Below are 24,393 nucleotides of genomic sequence, written 5' to 3' on the forward strand. Positions count from 1 at the left end.
CATCTATTCAAATGGTCGATCACCAAAAGAAAGCATAAAAAACAGCGACCTCTAGTTATCCGAATTATTATGACCGCAGCAAAAGCGGAAGTCAGACTCCACAGGGTTTGCATCCTGTGTGAAACCAACAACGTGTAGTTGTCTTTGTGTTCACAAGCGTTCACTTTCACTTTCACTTTTGAAACGTAGATATTAATCCGTATTAATAAGCCAAAACACAGTGTTTTTGTTGCCTAAACCTAAAGTTGTTTTGTTTGGCTCAAAACCTGATGTTTCATTCAGTTTTACATGTTAGAACGTGTTGCTTTTAAGTTTCGCTTTCACTTTGACAACGTAGTAGGCGTAGTAGGCCCCTACTGACCCACATCTATGGAGCCTCTAGCGACTGATAACGTACACTTAATGGCCTGATAACAGTCTGAATCGGGTGCTTATCAAGTGAAATCTCAACATCTACCAGATGAATTAAACAACATTCATGGTTTCAAGACGATGTATCCTTGTGACTTCCTCTAGCACCACCATGAGGTTGATATTTTTGTTATTTTAGTGAAATGTCTTGACAACTCTTGATCCCCTTACTTTTCATTTCGCGCCATAATCATTGGTTTTTGACTAAATACCTGCAAAACTAATGACTTTCCCATCAGCGTCAGCCGTACTTTGTGTTTGGTGCCAATTACCAAATGTAATTATATATGAGAGTACTCTACATGAAGGCTGCCATCCTTATGAAAACATCCACATCTGAGTTGAAATCATTAGCCCTACCAACCTTCCACCGATCTTGTTCATCAGCAATAAACTTCTGTGAAGAAGGCAACAAGTACTAGCCAATCAGAGGGTCTTCGCGGAATGTGGGTTGGGAAAAAAATTTATCAGACTGCCGTAAATAATAGGCCAGGCAACTGCCAATGGATGTGAAAGACATAATTTGGCATGCGGATGAGAGGGCACTTCAACATTTCCAAAAAACTACTGCACACTTATTGCTAGTGAGCGATTGGTTAAGGCCTAAGATTGCCTACCCCTGTTGTAGAGACTTGTTTGTTAAGCACTCAAGATAAAACAGGGACCAGGGAAACAAATTAACAGAGACATTGGAGAATTTGCAGGAGAAGAAAAAAAGCACAAAACGTTCTTTTCTCAAATGGAGACAAAGAATCGCTCATGTGGGGTGGAAATATGTCACCTTGGATTTCATAAACCCTTTGTACAGATTATTCAAAATATACGCTAACATCTGATGCATACTCTGGAAGATGAGGCCCGAGCAGCAGGACTGAACCACTGGAAAACTAAGGGATGTGTGAGCGAAGTCTTTCTTCAAACATGAATGCACTTTTGTGTTTATGAGCCTGTTAAAGAGCAACTTGCTTATGTGTTTATGTTTTCGTTTTAGATTTTTACCACTCTGACTGATGAAGTGCTGTTTGTCAGAATGACAGTATCCAGACATAGAAATTACGCTCAGATCAAATAAAGTTGATGTGGATGCAGACATGCGACAGTCTTTGCTGACAAGTCGTTGTTGAATTGGGAACAATTACTCAAAACAACATCCTATTACATCATTTACTATTCTTGGACATCACCTCCTAATAATACTGCGTGTGTGTGTTGGTGGCCAGTTAACATCAGTGAATGGAAAAGCCCGGCCTGTTAACTGGTCTCCCCCTTTATACTGTGCGTTTTTTGAAAACGAGTGCCAAGTAAAATTATCGGGATGGGATGAAATTAAATACAGCAATAAAACTTGTCCGGAGCAAAAAACTAAACTTCAAATGAAAGAGAAAAACAGAGACCCACTGCAGGAGTGCCAGGTGATTTACTCACCAGCACGAGCGCCAAAATGTCAGTACTAAAACAGTAGGGGGTTGGTGTGTGAGTGAAGCCACTGCTCTCAGTTTGTGTGTGTGTGTAGGAGGGTGTGTGAGTGTGTGGCTTGGTTAAGTATTTAGGTGACTGTGTAACTGAGTGTGTGACATACTGGCTCTCCATCTGGTCCAGGTGGTCCTCTCTCCCCAAAGTCCCCCGGAAACCCCTGAGGACAGAGAGAAAGTAGCTTTTATGTTTGGCTGCACACAAACAGAGACAATCAAACTCAGACATCCATTCAATGTAAAGAGTATGTTCTGCTTTTAAACATGTGAAATCAAATTTTTTTTAAACAGTTGCTTATTTACACATCCAGCAAATATGGAGCAACATTAGCTTTCAACTGGAGTCCCCTTTTATTTGTCTCTTTAGCTGCTAAACGCTCCATTATGTTCACCATCTAGTTGCTAATATCTCCCTGCTGTTTGGTGCTGGGTAGCTATAGTGTAGAGTTCGTTTTTAAGAGCTTCTATTTGGTGAAAAAAGCTTCCTGCTGCGTCTGAAAACGAAACTATGAGAGCACTGAGTGTGAAACTAAACAGTAGTTACGGACCAGAAAACCAAAAGAATGAGCTGCTATAAATCTCCACAGTGAGGAGGGGAACATAAATCACATAAAAGTAGTAATTGGATCTATTGTTAATATAAAAATATTTTGAGTGGCACAGTAAACATAGTTAAATGCAGTGCTAATTTCATTGATCTGCCACAATAATAAGAATCACATTGCTCAATTACAGAATTAAAGAAACTAATATGACAAAAATGTGCTTTTCATTGGAGGAGGGTGTGTTTAAATTATGGACCTTCAGTACCACTAAATCATTATGTCTTTAACCATGGAGTCAAATTTACGGAGCATGTTTTCGCAAATACCGCTGACTGTTACACAACCAAGAGGGCTGCTACTGTAATTGCACAGCAATTATAACAATTTGACTGAGTCAAACATAACATTAGACAAAAAGCCATCTGAAATATGTACAAAATAAGAGCATAATTACCGCCATTATGTGCATTAAATCTATCAGCTGTATTGTATAGGCAGCCAACTGTTCTACTTTGGCTGAGTACATTTTCTAAATGCAACGAGAGAGCCAAGTAATTACTCCGTCCATTTAGCAGTAAACGGGATGCTAATCTGAGCTATATGATAACAGTTGGTGGTGCTGCAGAGAGCACGAGGGCATCCTAAAAACCTCCATAATGACTGGGTCCTGCTGTTGTGGCCTCCACATATTGCTCCAAAATGCTAATTAGTGTAGATACCTCGAGGAAATGGCAGTTATTCTTGTAAAAGTAGAGATGTTTTAGATATACAGTGTGTATTTACTTTAATCTGTGACTTAGAAATAGAATCTGCTGACTAAATGCAACTCTTTGTATTTGAGTTTGCAGCTTTTTATTTAAAGGAAACCAGTCTGGGATAACTTCATATTCAAATGTAATGTTCACCTATCCTTCAATCTACTGACACATCCCATCAGGTCAATGACGCAAACATAACTGCAATAAATGCTGTAATTGTACAGCTCTCTTCTGTTCCTATTAGGATGACATTTGGAACCCCCCCCAAAACGACTGCATGGGAATGCTTTATGCTTCTAAGAGATTGTGCGCACAGGGGGAAGCAGAAGTGCAACAGAAATCTATGAAGCATGACAGTGACCCAAAGGATGAATCATACATCTGTCACCACTGTCTTACAGACTAAAGACAAATGTGGGAAACGTAGTTTTGCCAAGAGCAGCACTTTAAAAAAGCCTTTGATGAGCGTTATATGAAGCTGTCTGCTTTTACATGATGATCTTCAGCTTCGAGATCAAATAGTAAAACAGCAGCAGCACTCACTGTTAGATAACGCGCTGATGTGAAAGAACTGCGGCCTGATAAAGACGACCTCTAAAAGACAAACAGACCCTAAACAGCGCATAAAAAAAGTTAAGTTGAAACGCAGAACTGTTGGCGATGCACTTCGGAAACTTTTTAGGCTCTCCACTCTTTAAGATATATCTATTCCCTCATCACTCTTTGGTAGATGGCGGGCTGATTGTGTGTGTGTGTGCGTGTTTCCTCGACAGAGCAGCACAAGCGCTGTGGTTATGGCCATTAAAACGTCTGGCTGCAGTTCAGGTGCTTCTTCTGTTCTTTGTCCTCCGTCAGGGAGGAGAGGGATGATCTCTCAGGGATCATCGTGTAAGTGTCCTAACTTTCCATTTTCCATGAAATCAAGTGACGGTGATGTGTGTGTTTTCCACTTACATTTAAAGGTCAGTTATAAGGGGCTGTAACAGCTGAAATAGCCTTTTATAGAATTTTAAATGATCAAAATTACAGGACTCTGTTGCCACTCTGCTCTTCTGTTTAGTATGAAACAGAGTTATGGATTGTGATACACTGTCATTAATTTGTTTTCGGCCTTGAATAGCAGTGCTGCGGCTGTCATAAAATCATTCAGGGTTCGCTTGGAGCTGTGATGACAGCACTTCCATGTGAAGACTTTTAGTTTTGCATGACCTGTGCCGGAACTGTGAAACGGACTTCACAAGGTGTTTGTTTGTTGCAGTAAAGTGTCTTAAGAAACTGAATCAGCTCACGGCTCTTATGTGTAAGTGGGGAGAACACACACGCGCAACGCGAAAATCGAATGCAAACACACGATCCAAAGCCTCACACATTGTGAATTTGCATCCACAGCTGCTTCCTAAACATTTGTCTAATTACAGAATGAGCTGCAGTTCTCAAAACCTCACACTAAGCGGACACTGGCTCGCGTGTGTTCAGACTTTTTGGTCTATAAATGCCTTATTTACAGAAAAGCCAATAAGCAACAGCTGCAGAATGATCTCAGCTGTGCGTTTCTTTCTGAAACAGTCTGTCAAACTGACTTTGAACACTATCTGACACACACAACAGAACCGACGGCTTCCTCCAAATGGCTTGGCTCCATGCTGGGCGGGACCAAAAGCCTTTTATTCCAACAAAAGCCTTTTTCTTGTTGCATCCAAGACCCTGATGTGCGGCTGGTGGGACTCCACATGCATTCAGGCTGCAGTTGACCCCTCTAACCGCCATGGAAATATTGAGCTGACACAATGACGTAAATCCAGACTTTATAAATGTTCACAATGTAGGTGTTACAGTCTTTGCACCGAAATGCTCTCACTGCCTCATTTGAACGTTGTTTGATTTCTGTCACCACCTCCCAAACTCCTTCAAATAATAAAGCAGATGATGCATTCACAGTCAACAATTCATCACACTTTGAAAAGATGATCTGTAAAGTATGTTGAGACAAAACTTTACCGGCCTACCCATCTTGCCCCTCTTCCCTGGTTCACCGGGAATGCCCTAAAAAAACAAAACAAGACAGAGCAGAGGTGGAGTAGAAAACAAAGCAGAAGGGGAAAGGAAAGGGTTCAAGAAAGATAGAAAAAAACAAAGAAAGACAGACATTATGTAAAAAGCACAACTGATTCAAGCCCAAAACACACAATTAAAAAGCTGTAAGCTTCTTTCAACTCCTGCTTCAACAGATGTGAGGAACAGCTGACTGCAGCCTTGTCCAATATTTTCCCAGCTTATTATGAGGAATTTAAGCCTCTGTCTCATACATATAGATGTTAAATAAACACCAGTTTCTCCTGGGAGAAGACACCGTCTGTTGTGTGTAGCTACGGAGTGAGCCATCTTGCTAAGTGGCTGGCTGGAGAGGTCCTGATTGCAGCCGGCCCTGCTCTGACGCAACCTCCTGGAGCATGTCATAAGTAGGCTAATCACTTCATGTTTTAGAGGCCGTACGGAAGGAGGAGGCCTTGATGAGTTCAGGCAGTTCAAAGGCTCTAAGAGGGGGCTTTTATCATATGAGTCATCAGCACTCCCACACGGCCTTGTACAGCAGCATCTCGGACAGCTGGACTCTGTTTCCAGCAGTATAACAATAACAAGACAGCTGAATGAAATGGCAAGAGAGGCGCTGTTTTTCATCTCACAGGGCCCATGAGCAGGATTCAATTGGTCACTGTACATCATTTGTTTTTGCAATTATTGAGTGTGCTTGAGAGAGAAAATACACATTTGACAAAAAACTCACTCTTTCGCCATCAGGCCCGGGCAGGCCAAAAAGCCCCGGGATTCCAATGAAACCCTGCAGGAGAGGAGAGGAGAGGATAGGAGAGGATATGAGAGGAGAGGAGAGGAGAGGAGAGGAAAGGAGAGGAGAGGAGAGGAGAGGAGAGGAGAGGGGAAGACAGGAAAAAGAAGAGAGAAAAGAGGAGAGAGGAGGAATATGGGATGTGAGTATTTGGACGCCATAAAAGCAGCAGGAAGAACAGCACCTCCCCTTTGTGCTCTAGGGCCGGGTTTCAGGGGGCCGTGGGGGTCCAGCATGGATAGGGCGGGCTTCCATGAAGAACCAAGCCATGAGGCAAGTGTATATGCCCATGGACTGCATGGTGCTGGCTTCCACGATGTAGTCCAAGGGCACATACCCTCACGCCAGGGATCTCTGAAGATAGCCAGGACATCACAATGAGCTGTCGGTGCAGGGGGAGACACACACACACACACAGAGAGAGAGAGAGAGAGAGAAAGAGGAACACAAGCACAAACACCACAACAGTAGAACACCAGAGATGCTAGTTGAGTCGGTTTATGTGCACACAATATGGAGTATGCTGCAGTGCAGAATATTTGGAAAGGTGGCTCAGTGAGAGAGAGAGAGGACTAGAATGCCTCCTTAAGACAGCAGGGCCTCATACGGAGCTTAAACAGGAAATTCCAGCCAGTGGGGGCAGGGGAGGCTTCGGAGCAGCCAAGGGGGAGCTGATAAAGAACCTTTATTGGAACGCAACATAAAAATCCCTGTTTGTGTCCGGCGAGCGTGTGTTTCTTTGTTTGTGTACCTTAAGGGTGTGTGTTTGTATGCGGAGGCTTATCAACAGCCAGCCTTTCACTAAGTGTCTGTATACAGTAATGCAGTGTTTACATTACAAGCAAAAGGCTCCTAAGTTTAGCACACTATTAATAGTGTGCTTGTGTGTATGAATGTGTTTATGTGTGCAGAGGTGGATGCCGGTGCACCCGAAGTGCATGCATGCTCTCATACTGTCCACACATGCACTTTGGATGTTGTTGCATCTACGTGCACATGCATGTGTCCTCATGCAACAGCGGGGTTAACGGCGCAAAATACCAACGGTTTGCAGCCTTTAATTAAACAACTTTCTGCGTGTTTTAACTGAGTCTCCTTCTATAAATATTGCGTAATAAAGTGTCAGTAAGCTGTCAGGCTGACCGCCATCCCTATAAACACGTTCGCTGGTCCTGTCAAAGCACCAATGTTAGTAATTTAGGACGATAAAATCAAACTTGAGGAGCACATTCAAAGGGGGAAGATGTTGAGTTGACTTACCCGAACGCCTTTAGGCCCCAATGGTCCTATAGGCCCAGGTAAACCCTGAAAAACAGAGAGAGGAACTTTATCTCAGCGGTTCAACACTTTTACTGGTTTATACCTGAAATAATGTGTTTCCAAAATACGCTGTGAATGTGTTTGTCATTGTGCATCATGATGGCATTAAAAAGCAACTTACAGTCAAACACATTTAAACCAGTTTAAAATGTAAAGTATTTACTTCCTAATTCCTTTGTACAAATCATAATAAAGATGCCAGTAAACCCACATACTGTAAAGAGGGTGGCCACAATAACAGGTACTGTACAATACAATACTTTACAATATCATAGCTATTCAATAAATGTTCCCATTCAGCTTTCTGGTAATTTCTGAGGCTGTAGCTTGTGATGTTGTTCTCTTGCACCACTTCATTTTTGTTTTTCAAATACTCCTCTATACAGTATTTACCCAAATATTTTCCTCCAAGTCAGCTGTTCAACATAACCTAATTCCACTTGGCCCTCTGCCCTTACTATGGCCCTGACTACAACTGTACCAGTCACAGCAGAGGATTTACTGCACCTGCCTGCCAGGATAACCTTTGGCACCTGGGCTTCCGACTGGACCATGCTCTCCCTGCAGGGAAGAGAGAGAGAGAGAGAGAGAGAGAGAGAGGGGGAGAGAGGTAGGGTTGGTGATCAAAATTACAGAAACACAAACACACAGGCAGGCCATTCTGCTCAGTAGCAGACAGTTTCAGAGAGGGAGATGGAGTTAAGGATTGGACTTAAGTTAAAAGAGCAAAGGGATAGTGCTGTAGTTTGTCATAGTGATGTTTGTGTTAAGTATTTTTTATACTCCTTGGTATTGCTTGATATTCTATAAGATGATCGTAGGTTTTGGATATAAAATCTTAAAGGAGACATATCATGCTCATATCCAAGTTCATACTTGTATTTTGGGTTTATCTTTATACCTTTATAACGTTTATAAGGTCATGTTTACATGTCTTAATGTTAAAAAAACACGTTATTTTTCTGTCTGTCTGAATATACCTGTATTCACCCTCGGTCTGAAATGCTCCGTTTTAGCGCCTGTCTCTTTAATACCCCCCCACCCCCTGAAAAATGCCCAGTCTGCTCTGATTGGCTGGTGAGAAAAATATGGTGCACCTTTGCAAAGGTAGTTCTCAAGCCGTGGGCGGTATATTCTAATGACGCTGCATGAGACATCGGAAGGGGAGCCAAATCTAGGGTGGGTGGATTGGCTCTCATAACGGAGCGGTGGGTGCGACTGAACCGCGCATCATTAATGAGCGCCGTCAGGAGGACTTGAACTAACTGCAAAGCTGTATTCTTAATCATTCAACCTGTGTTTTTCATCAGATAATGAGATGTGAATGAGATGAATTTGATGTGAAATGAGTTTGACTAAAATGACAGAAACTTTAAATATAATCTGATGACTAAACAGGACGAGAAGATTAAATAAAAATAAAAATAAAAATAGCTGACAATTTTCAACATTTTCACTAAAATGAAATGACTTTTCGGTGACTAAAACTGGACTAAAACTAGAATGAATGATAATAATGACTCATGACGCATTTTTGTTTTAAGACTAAATCTAAAACAGCTGCCAAAATTAACACTGGATATGTCCACTTTAATTTGTAAATAACTAGTAACTATAAATATTAAATAAATGTAGTGGAGCACAAAGTACAAGATTTGTAAAGTACATGTACTTCAAACTGGTACTTAAGTACAGTAGTAAATGTACTTGCATTCCAGCACTGCATATCGCCCACTCCTACCAAGTATATCTGTTGGATACCAGGACTCATGGTTACTGCTTAAAGTCGATGAGATGTGGTCTGTGTAAACAAGCTCATTAGGAGTTTGGTTTATGTGTGTGTGAGTGCGAGACACACACACACACACACACAGCTGCAGGTTGTGTCCAAAATTCGCAGAGCACCAGTGTTCATGTATAACTTCCTTTGACACACTCCGGACGTGCAGCCATGTGCACTGCCTGCCATTCCTTCTCTTGGATAAATATAGTGCATAATGCAGCCAGTTAAAGCCAGACAAGAAATTTGGCCGAGCGAGGTTTGGTTCTTTATAACTGGCCAGCAGTGAAGTGGGGGCTCTGAACGCGGCCCGATGGTGTATTACAGTAACAAAGAGTCATCAACACTTTATGCACACCAGCTGGCCTTTGCTCCCAATAACTGGATCGTCCACACTGCCAAACAGTTGTGCTTATTACTCCGTCACTCACGGGTGCTACGGTGATTTAGACTCGAGGCTAAAGCCGTGATGATGAGCAGCAGCTCTGTGGGAAAGAGGGGGGCGTTCGAGGATGGACAGACTAGAAGGACATGATGGTGAGAGAGAAAGAGTACCCCTTCTTCATGATGAGTAGTGCGGGAACTCCCTGCACTGGTGACGTCTCCAAGAGAACGGAGACTAACTTAAAACTGTGTGACAATGAGGAGAATGTTCCACTCTGCTTTCCATGAGTCAGGCCTTTCCTTAATACCAACAGTAGTATGACCCAGCCTGACTGGAAATAGCTCTGGACACGAGGCTGGAGGCTCCATACTTAAAATAATCCTTTTGGGTTGGACTAAACAGCCAGAGTCACGTCTCCTCCCACTTGTAGCAGTGAATAAAAGAGCTCATTGAACTGACATCCCCAAAGAGGGAAACATAGTGGAGGAAGGTTAAGATAGCATCACGGTAAAATGCCGTAGAAGAGGCCGAACATTCAGTCCAGAGAAAGAAAGTCACACAAAGGAAATCTTTCTCCAAAGCTGCAGTGTAATAGCCGTGAGCGTGTCACTGTTGGCCTAGTTGGCTTGTTCCTGTTTCTCTTCTCTCTATTTTCTCTCTCTTCTTAGTTTGGCATCGCTTTCTGATATCCTGGAGAGCATCGCTGCAGCGCAGCACTTTGGCCAGATGTCTGTCCTCACCAGTGCTTCATAACAGGATAATCTAATCTGGATACACTGCAGGCATGCTTGGTACGTGCACACACAAACACACACATGCATACACACAGACTGAGTGGACGATGACTGAGCTTTTAAAGAATGAGGCGAGACGTGAGAATATGAGGGATTAGTCATCAATAATTGGCCTTGATGGTGGACTCCTTAAGAGCAAAACATTCAGACACTCACGAAGACGAATGCACAAAGCAGGGATGTTATATCTAGCAAGAAACAAGGACAATAACATAACATAATTTTTTGCATTTAATACTCTTATCAACATGGGAGTGGGCAAATATGCCGCTTTATGCAAATGTATGCATTATTTATTATTGGAAATAAATTAACAACACAAAACAATGTCAAATATTGTCCAGAAACCCTCACAGGTACTGCATCTAACATTAAAAATATGCTCAAATCATAACATGGCAAACTGCAGCCCAACAGGCAACAACAGCTGTCAGTGTGTCAGTGTGCTGACTAGACTATGACTTGCCCCAAACTGCATGTGATTATCATAAAGTGGGCATGTCTGTAAAGGGGAGACTTGTGGGCACCCATAGAACCCATTTTCAGTCACATATCTGGAGGTCAGAGGTCAAGGGACCCCTTTGAAAATGGCCATGCCAGTTTTTCCTCGCCAAAATTTAGCACAAGTTTGGAGCTTTAAAACTGAGACCGCTACAACCTAAAAATGCGTTAAAGAAATTAGTAGCGTTAAAACTAATTTGCATTAATGCGTTATTAACGCGTTAACTTTGACAGCCCTAGTTGCAATATATGGGAACATTTTCAAGTGTGGGATTAATGGAAGCGTGAGGAATAGCAGTAGCATGGGAGAACAACATTTACATGGTATGAAGCCAGGGAAAAAGGTGTCTATGGAGTGGAGAAAGATACTTACAGGCTCTCCAGGGAGTCCATGTGGACCAGGGTGACCTTTCAGTCCCTAAAGAGGCAAACATAAAGAGACATGGGGAGTTAGTTGAAGCATAAAATAATGGACAGGTGAAAGAAAACACACACACAGTCAAGAAACAAAGTGGAGTTTTGTGCAAAGTAAAATATGCATGTTAACGATAACAGCCCCGACAGACAAGTTCAGTGCCATATGCAAGGAATCAATCTGCCCTCCTGTCATGGGATCAGACTTTCCACTGGCTGTGTTCGTAGAGAAACTGTGCTCGCCAGGATCATGGCACGGTGAGGATATAAATGCCTTCCTGTTTGAGTCAGATAGCAGCTCCCTCCTTCCAGACTACAATGATGAAGACAGGCTGACATAGTGCTTTTCTTCAGTTCTGCTGACTCCAGCAACACAGACCCCCAACAAAGAGCAGAGAAAAACTAAATCAAAGGTGGGAATACAAGCCTTTCCAGACCACAGTTTGATAGAGTGAGAGACGGCAAGACAGAAAAGAAAGGACAGAAAGGGAAAAAAGCAAAATAAAAACAGAAGGGCAAAGAAAGGAAAGACTCCCGTTGTCCCGTTTTCCTAAACCACAGCTCTAGAGGACCAAGCCAAAACTCCCTGAGTTCCTGTAAACCATCCTTCAGCCCTGACATCTGACTGCAACAGGAGGAGAGGACACAGCATCCCTCTTCTCGTTATGTTACATGATCACTCTCAGTGGCTTACACCTTCATACCAGCATTTTAAACTACCACTGTCAGCATTATACTCCACATTCAGTACTTCAATAGGTACAGCAACTGTGTCAACAATACATTCGTTACCGATATCACAGTTCAAACTAAATAAATCTATATTTTAGTTTTCATCCCTGAACAAATCCTTAAACTTTCTCCCCGTATCTAAGACAAATCCAGCCTTTCATTTCTGTCTCGCTATCACCTCACATCATCTGTTGCACATCATCAAAAGACCACTAGGAGGAGACGCTTGGCGCTCAGATGAAAATGCACGAGTAATACACATTAAGCAAATAGAGATGTCACCAGGTGCTGACAGACCGCTGCCGTTACACAAGCAGAAACCTGTGTGTGTGTGTTTTCCACAGCTTTGTGAAAGAGAACAGGGATGGATGCACTTGCAGACACATGGCGCCTGTGTCTGACTGATGTTTTGAAAATTTCCAGTTGATTTCGGCTTGTTGGGCAGTCGTAATAACGTGTTGACGAATCGCCTGCATGTGTCTGAATCTGAATCTGCCATTAGCTTGATTTTCTCCTCTAGGTTGATCTAGTGCTGTCCCCGACCAAAGAAATTCTTAGTCGACTAACGCTCATACGATTTTGTCAACTAATCTATTAGACTATTTAATCGACAGATCTGTGAAACTGAGTTTCGAGATTTGTCAAGTATGTAATACTCTTATCAACATGGGATATATTGGAAATATGCTGCTTTATGCAAATGTATGCATATATTTATTATTGGAAATCAATTAACAACACAAAACAATGACAAATATTGTCCAGAAACCCTCACAGGTACTGCATTTAGCATAACAATATGCTCAAATCATAACATGGCAAACTGCAGCCCAACAGGCAACAACAGCTGTCAGTGTATCAGTGTGCTGACTTGACTATGACTTGCCCCAAACTGCATGTGATCATCATAAAGTGGGCATGTCTGTAAAGGGGAGACTCTTGGGTACCCATAGAACCCATTTTCATTCAAATACCTTGAGGTCAGAGGTCAAGGGACCCCTTTGAAAATGACCATGACGGTTTTTTCCTCTCAAAAATTTGAAAACGTTGAAAGCACTTCTTTTAACAGTCTGTAACAGCGTCAATAGCCCCGGTGATGAATGGGAATAAACTCTCTTATTGGAAGAAATTATTATTATTTTTTTTAAATACTTTTTTCATATTTATAAATGATCAAAGTGCCTGAACAGGCCTGTCATTCAGCATGAAATAAGCATAAAAAAATGACTAATTGGCTAAAGAAATCATAGCCGCCTGAGACCAAGAAGACCGATTAGTCGACTGATCTACTAAGAGCGAGCAGCCCTACTGTTTTCCATCCACTTCTCCACATTTCAGGAGATATAATCTCCTTAATGCCATTCATTCCACTCATGGCACACAAACACATATGTGTGCACATGCAAAGACAGGAAGGGAAACACACACACATGCACATTCACACACAAAGATACATGTACCGTCATCTTATTACATGGCTTACTTATAGCACAAACATGTGTACCGGCTTATGCTCTCAAGCTGTGCTGTGAGGTCCGTGAGCCACGCACACACACACAAACACGTACTGTGGGTCCCGGGTATTAACCCTACCCTCCCAACCCCAGCCAGACCATCTCAGATCCTTATCTCCCTCATTATGAGCTTGCTAATGAGAGCGGGCATTCCCACCGGCCGGCCTGTATTTAGTGCCACTTGCTTAACGAGCATGTGTGTCCAATCAGATAAACCCACCAGAATGCTTTTCATTTAGCTCCCCGGTAGCACCCGTAATACCCCCCGCCCCTCCTCCATCCTACGCCACTAAGCCGAGGAGTGCCCCAGGGAACGTTGAGCGCATTTTGGCAGAAATAGAATAAAAGACATATTGTTTCTGCAGAAGACATGTCATTCCTCTGACGCGTTACCAGCTACTCTGCACACACACTTAACTTTGTGGGTGTTCAAATGAGCCCAGACCTCAAGTCTGTTAACAACTGTACACCACGAATGATGAATATGTGTCTTCCACTGACGCTACTGGTATCAGAAATATACCCCTCACCTCATTAATCTCTGCTTTCATCTTTCCACCTCTCTCTCTCTCTCTCTGCAACATGGAGCCAGATGATTGCTCAGAGCAATCGCCTGGCTCCATGCATGTGCTGCATGTGCAGTAGAACATAAACCCTCCATGCGGATGTCTGGCGGGCACAGACGTAACAAACAACTGCTTGAACCTCACCTCACAATTTGGTTGAAATCTAACCGGCGGAAAAACATCCCTCATCTCATCCCCGTCTGAACCGCAATTTCAGCAGCATGCATGCAGTATCACTATGAAACTACGAGCACGGCGGAAGACAGAGCAATGATTTGTTGTGCTTCTTGTGAAACATGCAAAGAAAATGATGGTTGATTTGAATTCTCCCATAATTACGCTGATGATGAGCATGTGGATTTGTTAGTTTTGAGCTAAATGGAGAGAGTTTGGTTTGGAACAGGTCTTGGGGAGCTTCAGACAGATTAATGTCCTACAATAAACTGTCTTGCATAAATGAGGGAAACGAGTATGATTAATACACCGTCTAGCCCCTGCAGGGAAGATCATTCTACTTTGTATTTGTAGGATGTTCTTGTCAAGAAAACTATGGTTTGGACTTAGTTTGAAAGGAAAAATATCTGTATGAAGTCTGAACTAGTCAGCAATAATAACAGATCCAGTACGAGGATTAATTCATACATTTACATACACAATGCTTCACTGTGTGCTAAGAGGCAAGGAAAATACAGGTCTATGACTGTATTTACATAGAGGTCTATGCACACTAACACCCATTATTGACTCTAAAATCCTCACACATGTATGCATGGCACATATGTGAAAAGCACATGTACATGCACTTTTTATTAACAAAAACCCAACACAATGGGTCTCTAGACAGTCATATTTTCCAAAAATGTAGCAAAACAGAATCCAGAGTCTACATGAGTGTTTATGGATTAGCTGTAGCTGCATATTTTTAGTTTTACTGGGAGTTACATGCTGTTTCTTGGCGGACAACAGCCGGGTGATGTGACTTCTTTATGCTGAGCTATGCTAACTGCATCCTGACTCTAGCTCCGTACTTAGACGAGAGTCGTATTGATCTTCTCATCTAACTCTTGGCAAATACTCATTATTTCCAAAATGACAAACTATTCCTTTAATCAACATCCACCAAAGCATAGACATAATAAGATTAGATATCCAGCGATAATTGTGCACCCTAAAAACTCAAAACTTCCAGTACAAACTAGGGATACTGAGACAAAGTTAAAGATGTGAAAGTAAACTGCAAGTGTACTTAAAACCCTGCAAAGCTAAGTTACTATGCTCCTATACAGTATGTCTTGGCTTTAAGGGAGAAAAAAACAGTTGTAGTGTGAAAGACAGATGTAGAAAAGGCAGACAAACAGTGAGAAGAGAAGACACAGATCAACTATCATTGGGAATAGACATATAGGAAAGAAGGAAGGAAGGAGGCAGTAAGGTAAGACGTGTGGCTTGTAATGTGGCCTTGTAGTTGAGGTTTGGCCCCGTGTGTGTCCCCTCTCCCTGACCCTGCCTACCATACTGAAAAGCCATTGAGCGTCTGCTTGGTAGAACAAATGTTGTACAGAGCGGAACATGCTTGGCTTGTCTGGCGGTGTAAAATCACACTCTCCTCTCGCACGTTCAAAGCACATCGCTGCTTTCTCCATTAAAGTTTTCCATGGAAAACCAGCAGCCAAATTCCAGAATTCCCGGTTGAAGTGTCAAGCTAAGGCTGATGAAGAGCCTGTATAAGTGTGTGTGTATATTTGTGTGTGAAAGACAGAGAAGGTAGAAGGGAAAAATACAGAGCAGAACAGAGGAAAAGCCGCTGCTGTCCCGTTTTCCTAAACCACAGCTTCACAGAAACGAGCCAAGCGAGCGAGACGAAACAGCTCGAGAGGAAGAGGAAGAAACAGCACATGGGTGTTTCAGGGTGGCCCAACACTGCCATGTAATTGCAAATGAAATTCATCACTGCTTTTCAATATTGTATTGACCTTGCAGCAGCGTCTCAGTGGAGAGACCTGCGCTCAGGACGGGACACGCCTGGGACTTTCCACCTGAGCTGACCGAAAAACGAACAGAACAAAACGAAGCCTGTGTCTCTACACAGTCTGCGCTACCACAGAGCAGATGTACATTGACTCACATCACTGTCATAGCGGTGCAATGTGTAGGCATATAGGATCATGATTAATTAACATCAACAGTGTGGCGCACAGCTGAGACCTGTGAGAAGTTCTTGTTCAGCGCAAAAAGGGGTTAATTAGCCGCTCCGTGCTTGTGTAAATGGAAAGGAAGCGGACTCCTTGCGGCTAATTTAACAAGTTTCCTCTACAGTCATCATGTCTGTGGCTCATTGACCAATACCTGAGGCATGCTGTGATGACGTCAGAGTGTGTGTTGATGAAGATGCCATGGCAACAACTTCCCGACATGATAAAGTGATGTCATTCTGATATACTCCTAAGGGGCGGCTATAATGTACCCTTGGGTATTGTGAAGACAATTTACTGAGCATCTGCACAGTGTTAACAAGTAGGGAGTTTTCAGTTTCCCAGGTAATGTCACCTTTACGCTAAACAATCATTTGTGGCTAATCTCAGAGTGAAATACACTCTCACCTGCAGCAATGATTCACATATCACTGTCTAACTTTCTGACTGGCTGTCAACTCGCTGCCAAGACTCATTTTTAGCTTGAAAGAAATCTGTTTTCCACCAGCTTTACATTTTCCATTCTGACTGTGTGTGTGTGTGTGTGAAAGAGAGAGACAGAGACATGCAACTGGACACAGAGACACATAGAGAAAAGCCGACTCCTAACAAAAGCCATATGTTAAACTTGAGGCAGCCATCCAACTTGAGTCCGGCGCTCTTGTTACAGAGCACTGTGGCTCTGGGAAGTCAGTGAATACATGCTGATGCACTTTACACCTCCGCTGAAATACTTACAATCGATCTGCTATACTCAATTACTCAACTAATTCTTCTACTTTGTTTGAAATGTATGCATCAATTGGCTCAATTCTGTTGGGTAGAGAATGTGACTGAAAGCAGTCTATGAGATCTTTTTCTGCCCACCATGAGACGTGTGTTTACATCTGACTATTTAATGTGCACACAGACACTTACAAGCATGCAAGAATGTATGCACACAACCATGAACATCCACAACTCTTAACTGTCCTCTTGGACTCACTCTTGGTCTGTGCTTGTTCCACTCCTGTCGAGCAGAAGCTCTGTCCCACTTTGTCTTCCCTACACTCATGAATCACTCAAGTTGTGACATAAGTAAAATCTAAGACACTGGTGATTTTTGTGTTTGAGTGCATGATCCTCATCCTCGTTTCCCTGATGACAAAAACCTCCCCCTTCGTCCCTCATGACATCCTTCCTGCCAACATTAAAAACCCCTCTGTGCTCTGTGCTCCAGCCAACACAGATGGAAGAAATGGTGAGCACAGCACAAAAGGAGAAAGAGCGATGGAGAGAATTAAGGAGAAGATGAATGGGTTTACACACACACACACACACACACACACACACACACACACACACAAGCACAGATACATAAAAAAACATCACAACAGACACAATACCAAAACAAAACGGTTATGAAATGGCAACAATGACTCATGCAAACGTTCTTTCCTGGGCTTTCCCAAACTTTTCAAGGGCCTCACTATTCAAAGTTTGCAGATGTAACCACTTTGCTCACTCACAACATCAACTGGTAAATAGGAGCATTTAAGAACACTGAATTTCATTTTCATTGGGAGGAATTTGGTGCAAGGGTATTCAGGTGTATTGTTCGGTCTTACCTTCCGACCTTCCTGGCCAGTCAGTCCAACCGGGCCAAGAATCCCTGAGTCTCCCTAGAACAGAAAGTGAGAACGTTAAAATGCAGCAATGCGTGGTTGCACAAATAGCATTCATAAATGTGCAAGGAGCTTACCAAACAGGACATGGGTATAAATGAATGTAGCGTGTAATAAAAGGGGGGGCACAATACCTTTTCTCCTTTAGGTGCTGGCCCAGGTGAGATGCCAGGGTCTCCTTTTCTCCCCTGATGAGAAGGAAAAAACAAAGGAGGACTTTGTATGAAAGAAAATGACCCAAATGTACTGAAAGTATCTGACTAACAATCATATTAACAAAAAAATTTCACTGGAACACCTTTCATTTGGACTTTTTCATTTGGACTTAAGGTGACAAAAGCTTGCCTCTCTAAATCCCATACTGGATAGTTGGAAGCTAATTGATGAAAAATAAATTCATTCATGCTTTTCTTAGGCACAGTGCATTACGTAGGTTCAGTGCCCCTCCAGTCAAACACAGCAAGCGTCATTGTCAGCAGGTAACAATAACGGGGCTTCGGCACATCAAAGCTGTGGACCGGAAATTAGCCTAGAGTGCTGAGGGCATGGACCCCTGCTATTTACAACTTTGTTTCATTTATTAATGATGAAAGAGCAAAGATCGCAGCGCACCCCGAGACATCAAACGCTTCAGAGTCATTCTCTCAACACACCTGCCAGGTAGAAGAAGTCTGCTCTGCACCGCTCTGCCCAGAACTTATACTCTTCATTCACTGAGGCACGGTTTCAAATATTTGCCTTGCAGCGTATAACTTTTATTATCTATTATTTATCAGGGACTTTTATATGATTATATAATGTGCATCTCAAAGGAATAGTTCAACCTTTGGGAAATACTAACAAAATCGAAGTCCCCTAACGAAGCTCCTATAAAGCTCACTTATTACTTTGTTGGCCGGGTGTAGTGACTTCCTAGAGACTCCAGGCTCACTGCTCCCAGCCAAGAAATAGTTGGTGCTGTCCGTAGTACTGAAACGGAGCGGAGGAGAACGATAGACGGAACACGGTTTCTTAGTTCGGTTTCTTAGCCTGCTTGCTTTTCGTGATTTTAGAGAGAGAGCGAGAGAGATGCCTTTATTTGATAGCGATAGTTATGAAAGGAGGAGGGAGAGAGGGATGACATGCAGCAAAGGGCCGCAGGTCGGATTCGAACCCCGGGCCGCTACGGTACGGACTATATAGAATATATTTAGGGCTCTAAGATAGTGGAATATGTTCTTAGAGAGCGGTCTGATTAATAAATGTATTCTTTGATTTTGAAACAGTAGCCTCCTGCTGTTGTTGTTATTTAGCCTTTCTGAGGGTACGTCATTTTGAGACGTGGTGCCTGGCCTGGGTATCGGACTAAAACAGTGTTCTGTAACTACTCCTCATACTTCAGTAATATAGTCTATGTTTGTTTCAATGCCAAGAAAGCAAGTAAGCCTATTTCCCAAAATATCAAACTATTCCTTTAAGTAAATAATAGGTAGCAGACAAGGTTGAGAATCAGTTACATAATGATGGGAAGAAGGTTGTAAAAAGTGAAGAATGCAATAATATAAATTACATCAGGGAGACAAGGACAAACACAGTCCCTTTTGGTGACCTGGGGAGGTCAGGGCTTTGGGCAGGGCAGCTGCACAGTGGTCATTTATGCATGGCATTTTTATAATGCACTTTAAATATCGGTATTGCTCCTCACTATGTACTCTGAGCACACACTGCCAGAGGTCAAGGGTGTTTGCTAAAGCATTCAACAGCGCAGACAATCAGATGAGGGATGCAGAGAATTTGTCTTGGGCCGGGTCATCTCCTGTTCACACGTTAAAATTAGACAGATTTATTTGGAGTTCTCACTTTCCGACTCGTAACGTCTTTCCCTGGAGCTCTGATAAATCACTTCAGCTCCCCTGGCGTCCAACTACCCTCCTCTCTCCGCACATTGACTCACATTCATTTCACAGCATATAAATGCATAAACACACACACACGTTAGAGCATATTTGGGGCTAAATCGAGCCGATCTCCGAGAATCTGAACAACCTTATTGAACTTTACATATAAATGGGAATCCTGACATTCACCTCTGGAGCACACATGTTAAAGTGATACAGCTCTTCAGTATTAGGTGTCGTGGTGTTTGTAGTGTGCCAGGTGTGCACTGCTGTGAACTTAGACGGCCCTGATTGTTCAGCCACAAAGCTCCATTACCCCTGTTGCTCTTTATGGATTCCAGCTGATATAGAAAAACTGAAAATCAAACACATCCTCGTAGGATTCTCATTCACCTTAGAGGCAAGAGGAGATCATAAACTTCTTATTAAATTAGTAGGAGAGGCAGGTACATAATCATGTAATGGAAAAATGTACGTGGCTGCCGGACAAAAACAAAAAGAAAGGCTGACTTGTGATCATTAGTTAGACTGAGAGTGTGTAAGATACCTTGAGCCCGGATGGACCAGCTCGGCCAGGGTTTCCATGGGGACCAGGGGCGCCCTGTGGAAAAGCCAGAGAGAGAAAAAAACATAATCAAACTGTGATCGAGATCTCAATCAATCATCATATTGGGACAGAGCTGATGCAGACTGTGGCTTAGCTACTGTGAATGAGACCAGAGAAAGAAGGGGGGGGCAAAGTCTGTCTGGAGAACCTCAGCTTTCATGCTACTTGAACCTATTTTCCTATACATCAGCTGTGCGTGTGTGAGCTGGGTGGTGAGGTATTTGGGGTTGGTGTTGGGGGTAGAGGCTTATGGAAAAATGGGGCTCTGTGGAGCCGCTTCACCATATGGATGTGGTTTTCCTGCCCCCTGTTGCCTCCACAACCCCCCATCCACACATACACACACACAAACACACGTTTGCCAGGCATCTTAATGAGTAATGCAGATCATCTCGTATCATAACATTCTGAATTCCTCCGCTGGCGTGTGTTTCTGCCCGCATTGGCTGAACACAACTGTGACTGAAAGCAAACAAAGTGAGATCTACAGTAGCAGCATATTGGTAATGTGAACCATCTCGCCCCGTCCAGCAGCCCCCCATGGGACGGTTTAGCAGAAACCCTCTGGAAGCCAGAGAATGAATCTACATCAATTTTTCTTTGGTTTAAAACTGCAGCCGTCCGACAGATAGATGGATGGTGGAGACGTAGCAACAACCCCTTTGTTTCAGTCTCTTTCTCTGAGTGACTTTTTCCGCGGATCTCTGACCTGACTCCTGCCCTCCACGTGGTGCGGTACGCTCGGGCCCCCTAACCTACCCCCGGAGTGGGTCAAGGGTCGATCGAGTCAGAGAGAGCGCAAAGAGAGTCACAATTGCTTTAAAAGCCGGGTCAGCGAGTTTCACTGAGGTGAGTCAAAACAAATCAGGAAGCCATTATTATTACTGATCTGGTCTGCAGCATCGAAAAACAACATCCAGCGACGTCCAGACAGGCAGCTCTTTATTATCCAACAGAGGAAAAAAACATAAAGTAGTGTGGGGTTTGGGCTGGGTTGTACAGCTCAACAAAAAAGCCCTTTGAGCAAAGTTCAAAAACAGACATACTGGTCGGGTGTAGACATGACAACATAAAGTGCTCTTCCTTTCAAAGGGCGCTTTGATGACAGTCATGTCTGATTCACTTGAGACAGAGCTCCTCATGAGTTAACAGGACGTTACTAAGCACGTGTGTACAGGTGCTGTTATCTGTGATGGGAAACACAGAACACTCACCATTTCCACACTCCAAGCTACAGTCAAATTACTTGCCTGTCTTGACTTGGGACTTACGTGCAAAGACTCGAGACTTACTTGTGACTTGCAAAATAATGACTTGGTCCCACCTCTGGGACTTAAGAATGCTGTTTTGATGAGATCTGATGTTTTTACAAATGACATATTTCCATTCAAGGTTGTAAAGGTCTTGCCCTCCCACACTCTCTTCCCCTTTTCATTTTCTTGTTTGTATTCAGCTGGCGTTCCCTCGAGAGCTAGTGTGTCCAGACAGTGTTAAGGGACGCTGTTGTGCCCTAAATAAACTTAAACAAACTTGACATGTTTCAATTACATGCTTCAAAATTAACCCTGTGGTTCACCACAGCCTGGGCAGTGCACTGGTAGGCACGGGCTGGCCCCAACATTTGGTGCTGTGCTCTTGCCTCCATGTCGTGTCTCTCTCTCTCGCACAACAGGTGTCTAATTAGAGAAGACCAGGGTGGGGCACACACAAGCTGAGGGCTATCAAATGAAAAACCACCGACCTCTGAACAGCGACGCAGGGCGTTACTGTGGCTCCTGTGGTAATAACGCTGCTAGTTCTGTGCAGTTCATTACGATTCTAAGTTGAGACAAGATGGTCAAAATCTAAAGAAATGATAGCTCCTAATGTTTCGTGTTATGGTAACATGCGTGCGGCCTGCCCTGAGGGATATATATATATATAAGTGCTTGAATCTACAAACTTCTATATCAACACCATATGTGCAACTTAAAGCCAAGAAATATTGTATATGTGCTTGTGGATCTTAAATCTGGACGCATGACGTCACTCCGAAGGTTACATTCCCACACAGAATATTTTTTAGACGAGGTCTTTTAATGGGCAACGCTGTAAACACAGTCTGACTTTCAACACTGGCTCGTAAAAAGACAGTTTAAATGTATATACAGTCACCGTATTAAAGATAAAAGAGACTCTGTATGATGCCGTGCCAAATAAGAGCCGAAGGGGCAATGTCTGATAAGCTAACATTAGATCAAGAGCATGTGAAACCGCTGGACGTCTTCTTAATTAAAGATCACAGTCTTGAAACACTTGAAATTTTGCCTCTGAGGAGAGTCAGGAAAATATTTCACTGTTGCCATGAAGAATTTGCAGCCCATTGTCATATAAATTACAGTAAAACTTCATAATATCAGAAGCAGTCAGGGCGTATGAATTAAGCGGCACTGGGAAAAAGCCAACCATATAAATTTATTTGCTTCAAAAGCCAACATTTTTTTAAAGCTAAATACATCATGCAGTTGCCAGGGTATATGAAAAGGGAAATACTAAGTAGTCCAAAGTATTATTTAGGCATTTTACAGCAATAACAGTAATAGCTCATAATGGCCATGACAAGTTTGAAAATTACGACGAGAGCTAACTTCATGCCAAGCATTTAAAATCTGGTATTAAAACACATATTAAAGGGCCTAAAGGGAGATTGCAAAATTAGTGAATTGGAGCGTGGACTGTGATTTTTACTGTCCTGGAGCTCATTACAGTAATGTTCCAGAGGAGCGATCCATATACACAGTTTACACTGAAGACCCTTAAAAAGCAGATCTGTCACCTGGTGCTACTAAAACAGCCCAACGCACCGCCCTAGGGAGAACACTTTTACTCATTTATGCCCGGTACACACTACACAAGAATCAAGACGATTTTGGGCCCGATGCCCCCTCCCGACAACGGTCAGCAAAGACCCGACTTTTTGATGCTTTTAAAGATATCTTGCCAGACCTCAGAAATGGAAGACCAACTTGTTGCATTGTGGCAACAACATGAGTGTTTATTTAACGTGTCTCTGTGACTTTATCCATATTTTCCTTTTTTTTCTTGTGAATTTTCAGTACAAAGTAGTGCAAAAACTAACATCGCTAATTCTTCCTGCCTGTCGTCCGCCATGTATGTTTACACTAAAGTCATATTTGATGGCGAGAGATTTTGCGAAATTTCCATTCAGTTTGTTCATGAATCGGTTAGTGTGTGGTGTGCAGTTTTGGCCAAATCATTGCTCTCCACATGCTAAAGGAACAAAACTGTTACATTTATCATAACATGTCATTATTGTATTGGCATATTTTCAATGAAAAATTGTTTAGTGCGGGGTAGCCTTTAGTTCGTTATAGTTTTCCAGGTTTCTATATGAAATGTCCATCTGGGATGTGAATTGGCTTTACGTGCAGGTGAAGCGAGGTGGGGGGAGTTTGTTCAGTGACAGAGAAGCGGTTTGGAGGGGAAGCATGAGGAAAGATGGGCGACAGATTTGTTTCACTCAGACAAAGACCCTTTTGACCCAGCAGGCTCCAGACGAATACATGTATGCAGCCTTCAGTCTTCAGATAGATAGCGGCCTGTGTACTCATGATGCGCCCGCCGCCACATGTTTCCTCTCACACCGTCGTCATTACACACCTACAAACAGACTCCAAAGAGCTCCCCCTGACTATTCACGGACACCTAGCAAAGGCTTCTTTACTGAGCGGTTGCCTTAGCGACGGCGTCTCACACTCACATGTGTGGGATCAGAGGTCAAGGTTCATGTGTGGTGCTCTGTGGGCTCAATGGTGCTCTGTGTGTCATCATGCAGACTTCCAGTAATCCAAGGCTTCGGAAGGTCATACAAAAAAAAAATAACTTGCCGAGCTCTCTCTTCAGCAAAAACCCTTTGACTGGAATTATTTCACACAAACAGATGATGCTTATGATCAAATCATGTCGCGCCACCTGTGAGTCTGCAGCCTAAGCAACCTGCAGCGTAAATCCAGATG

The 24,393-nt window shown here is 42.9% G+C and overlaps 1 protein-coding gene across 1 annotated transcript in view; it reads right to left on the reverse strand.

The window, feature by feature from the left end:
* col27a1a (collagen, type XXVII, alpha 1a) overlaps positions 1-24,393 on the reverse strand; it is an 81,627-nt gene that overhangs the window by 35,395 nt on the left and 21,839 nt on the right. The window contains exons 5-13 of the mRNA XM_074616816.1: positions 20,318-20,371; positions 18,028-18,081; positions 17,837-17,890; positions 11,185-11,229; positions 7,859-7,912; positions 7,292-7,336; positions 5,972-6,025; positions 5,185-5,229; positions 1,991-2,044 (exon numbers count right to left, since the gene is read on the reverse strand). Of these exons, the coding sequence (XP_074472917.1) occupies positions 1,991-2,044; positions 5,185-5,229; positions 5,972-6,025; positions 7,292-7,336; positions 7,859-7,912; positions 11,185-11,229; positions 17,837-17,890; positions 18,028-18,081; positions 20,318-20,371 (459 nt within the window). The remainder of the gene's footprint in view (positions 1-1,990; positions 2,045-5,184; positions 5,230-5,971; positions 6,026-7,291; positions 7,337-7,858; positions 7,913-11,184; positions 11,230-17,836; positions 17,891-18,027; positions 18,082-20,317; positions 20,372-24,393) is intronic.

The sequence above is a fragment of the Sebastes fasciatus genome, chromosome 19, assembly GCF_043250625.1.
Source record: "Sebastes fasciatus isolate fSebFas1 chromosome 19, fSebFas1.pri, whole genome shotgun sequence".
NCBI lineage: Eukaryota > Metazoa > Chordata > Actinopteri > Perciformes > Sebastidae > Sebastes > Sebastes fasciatus.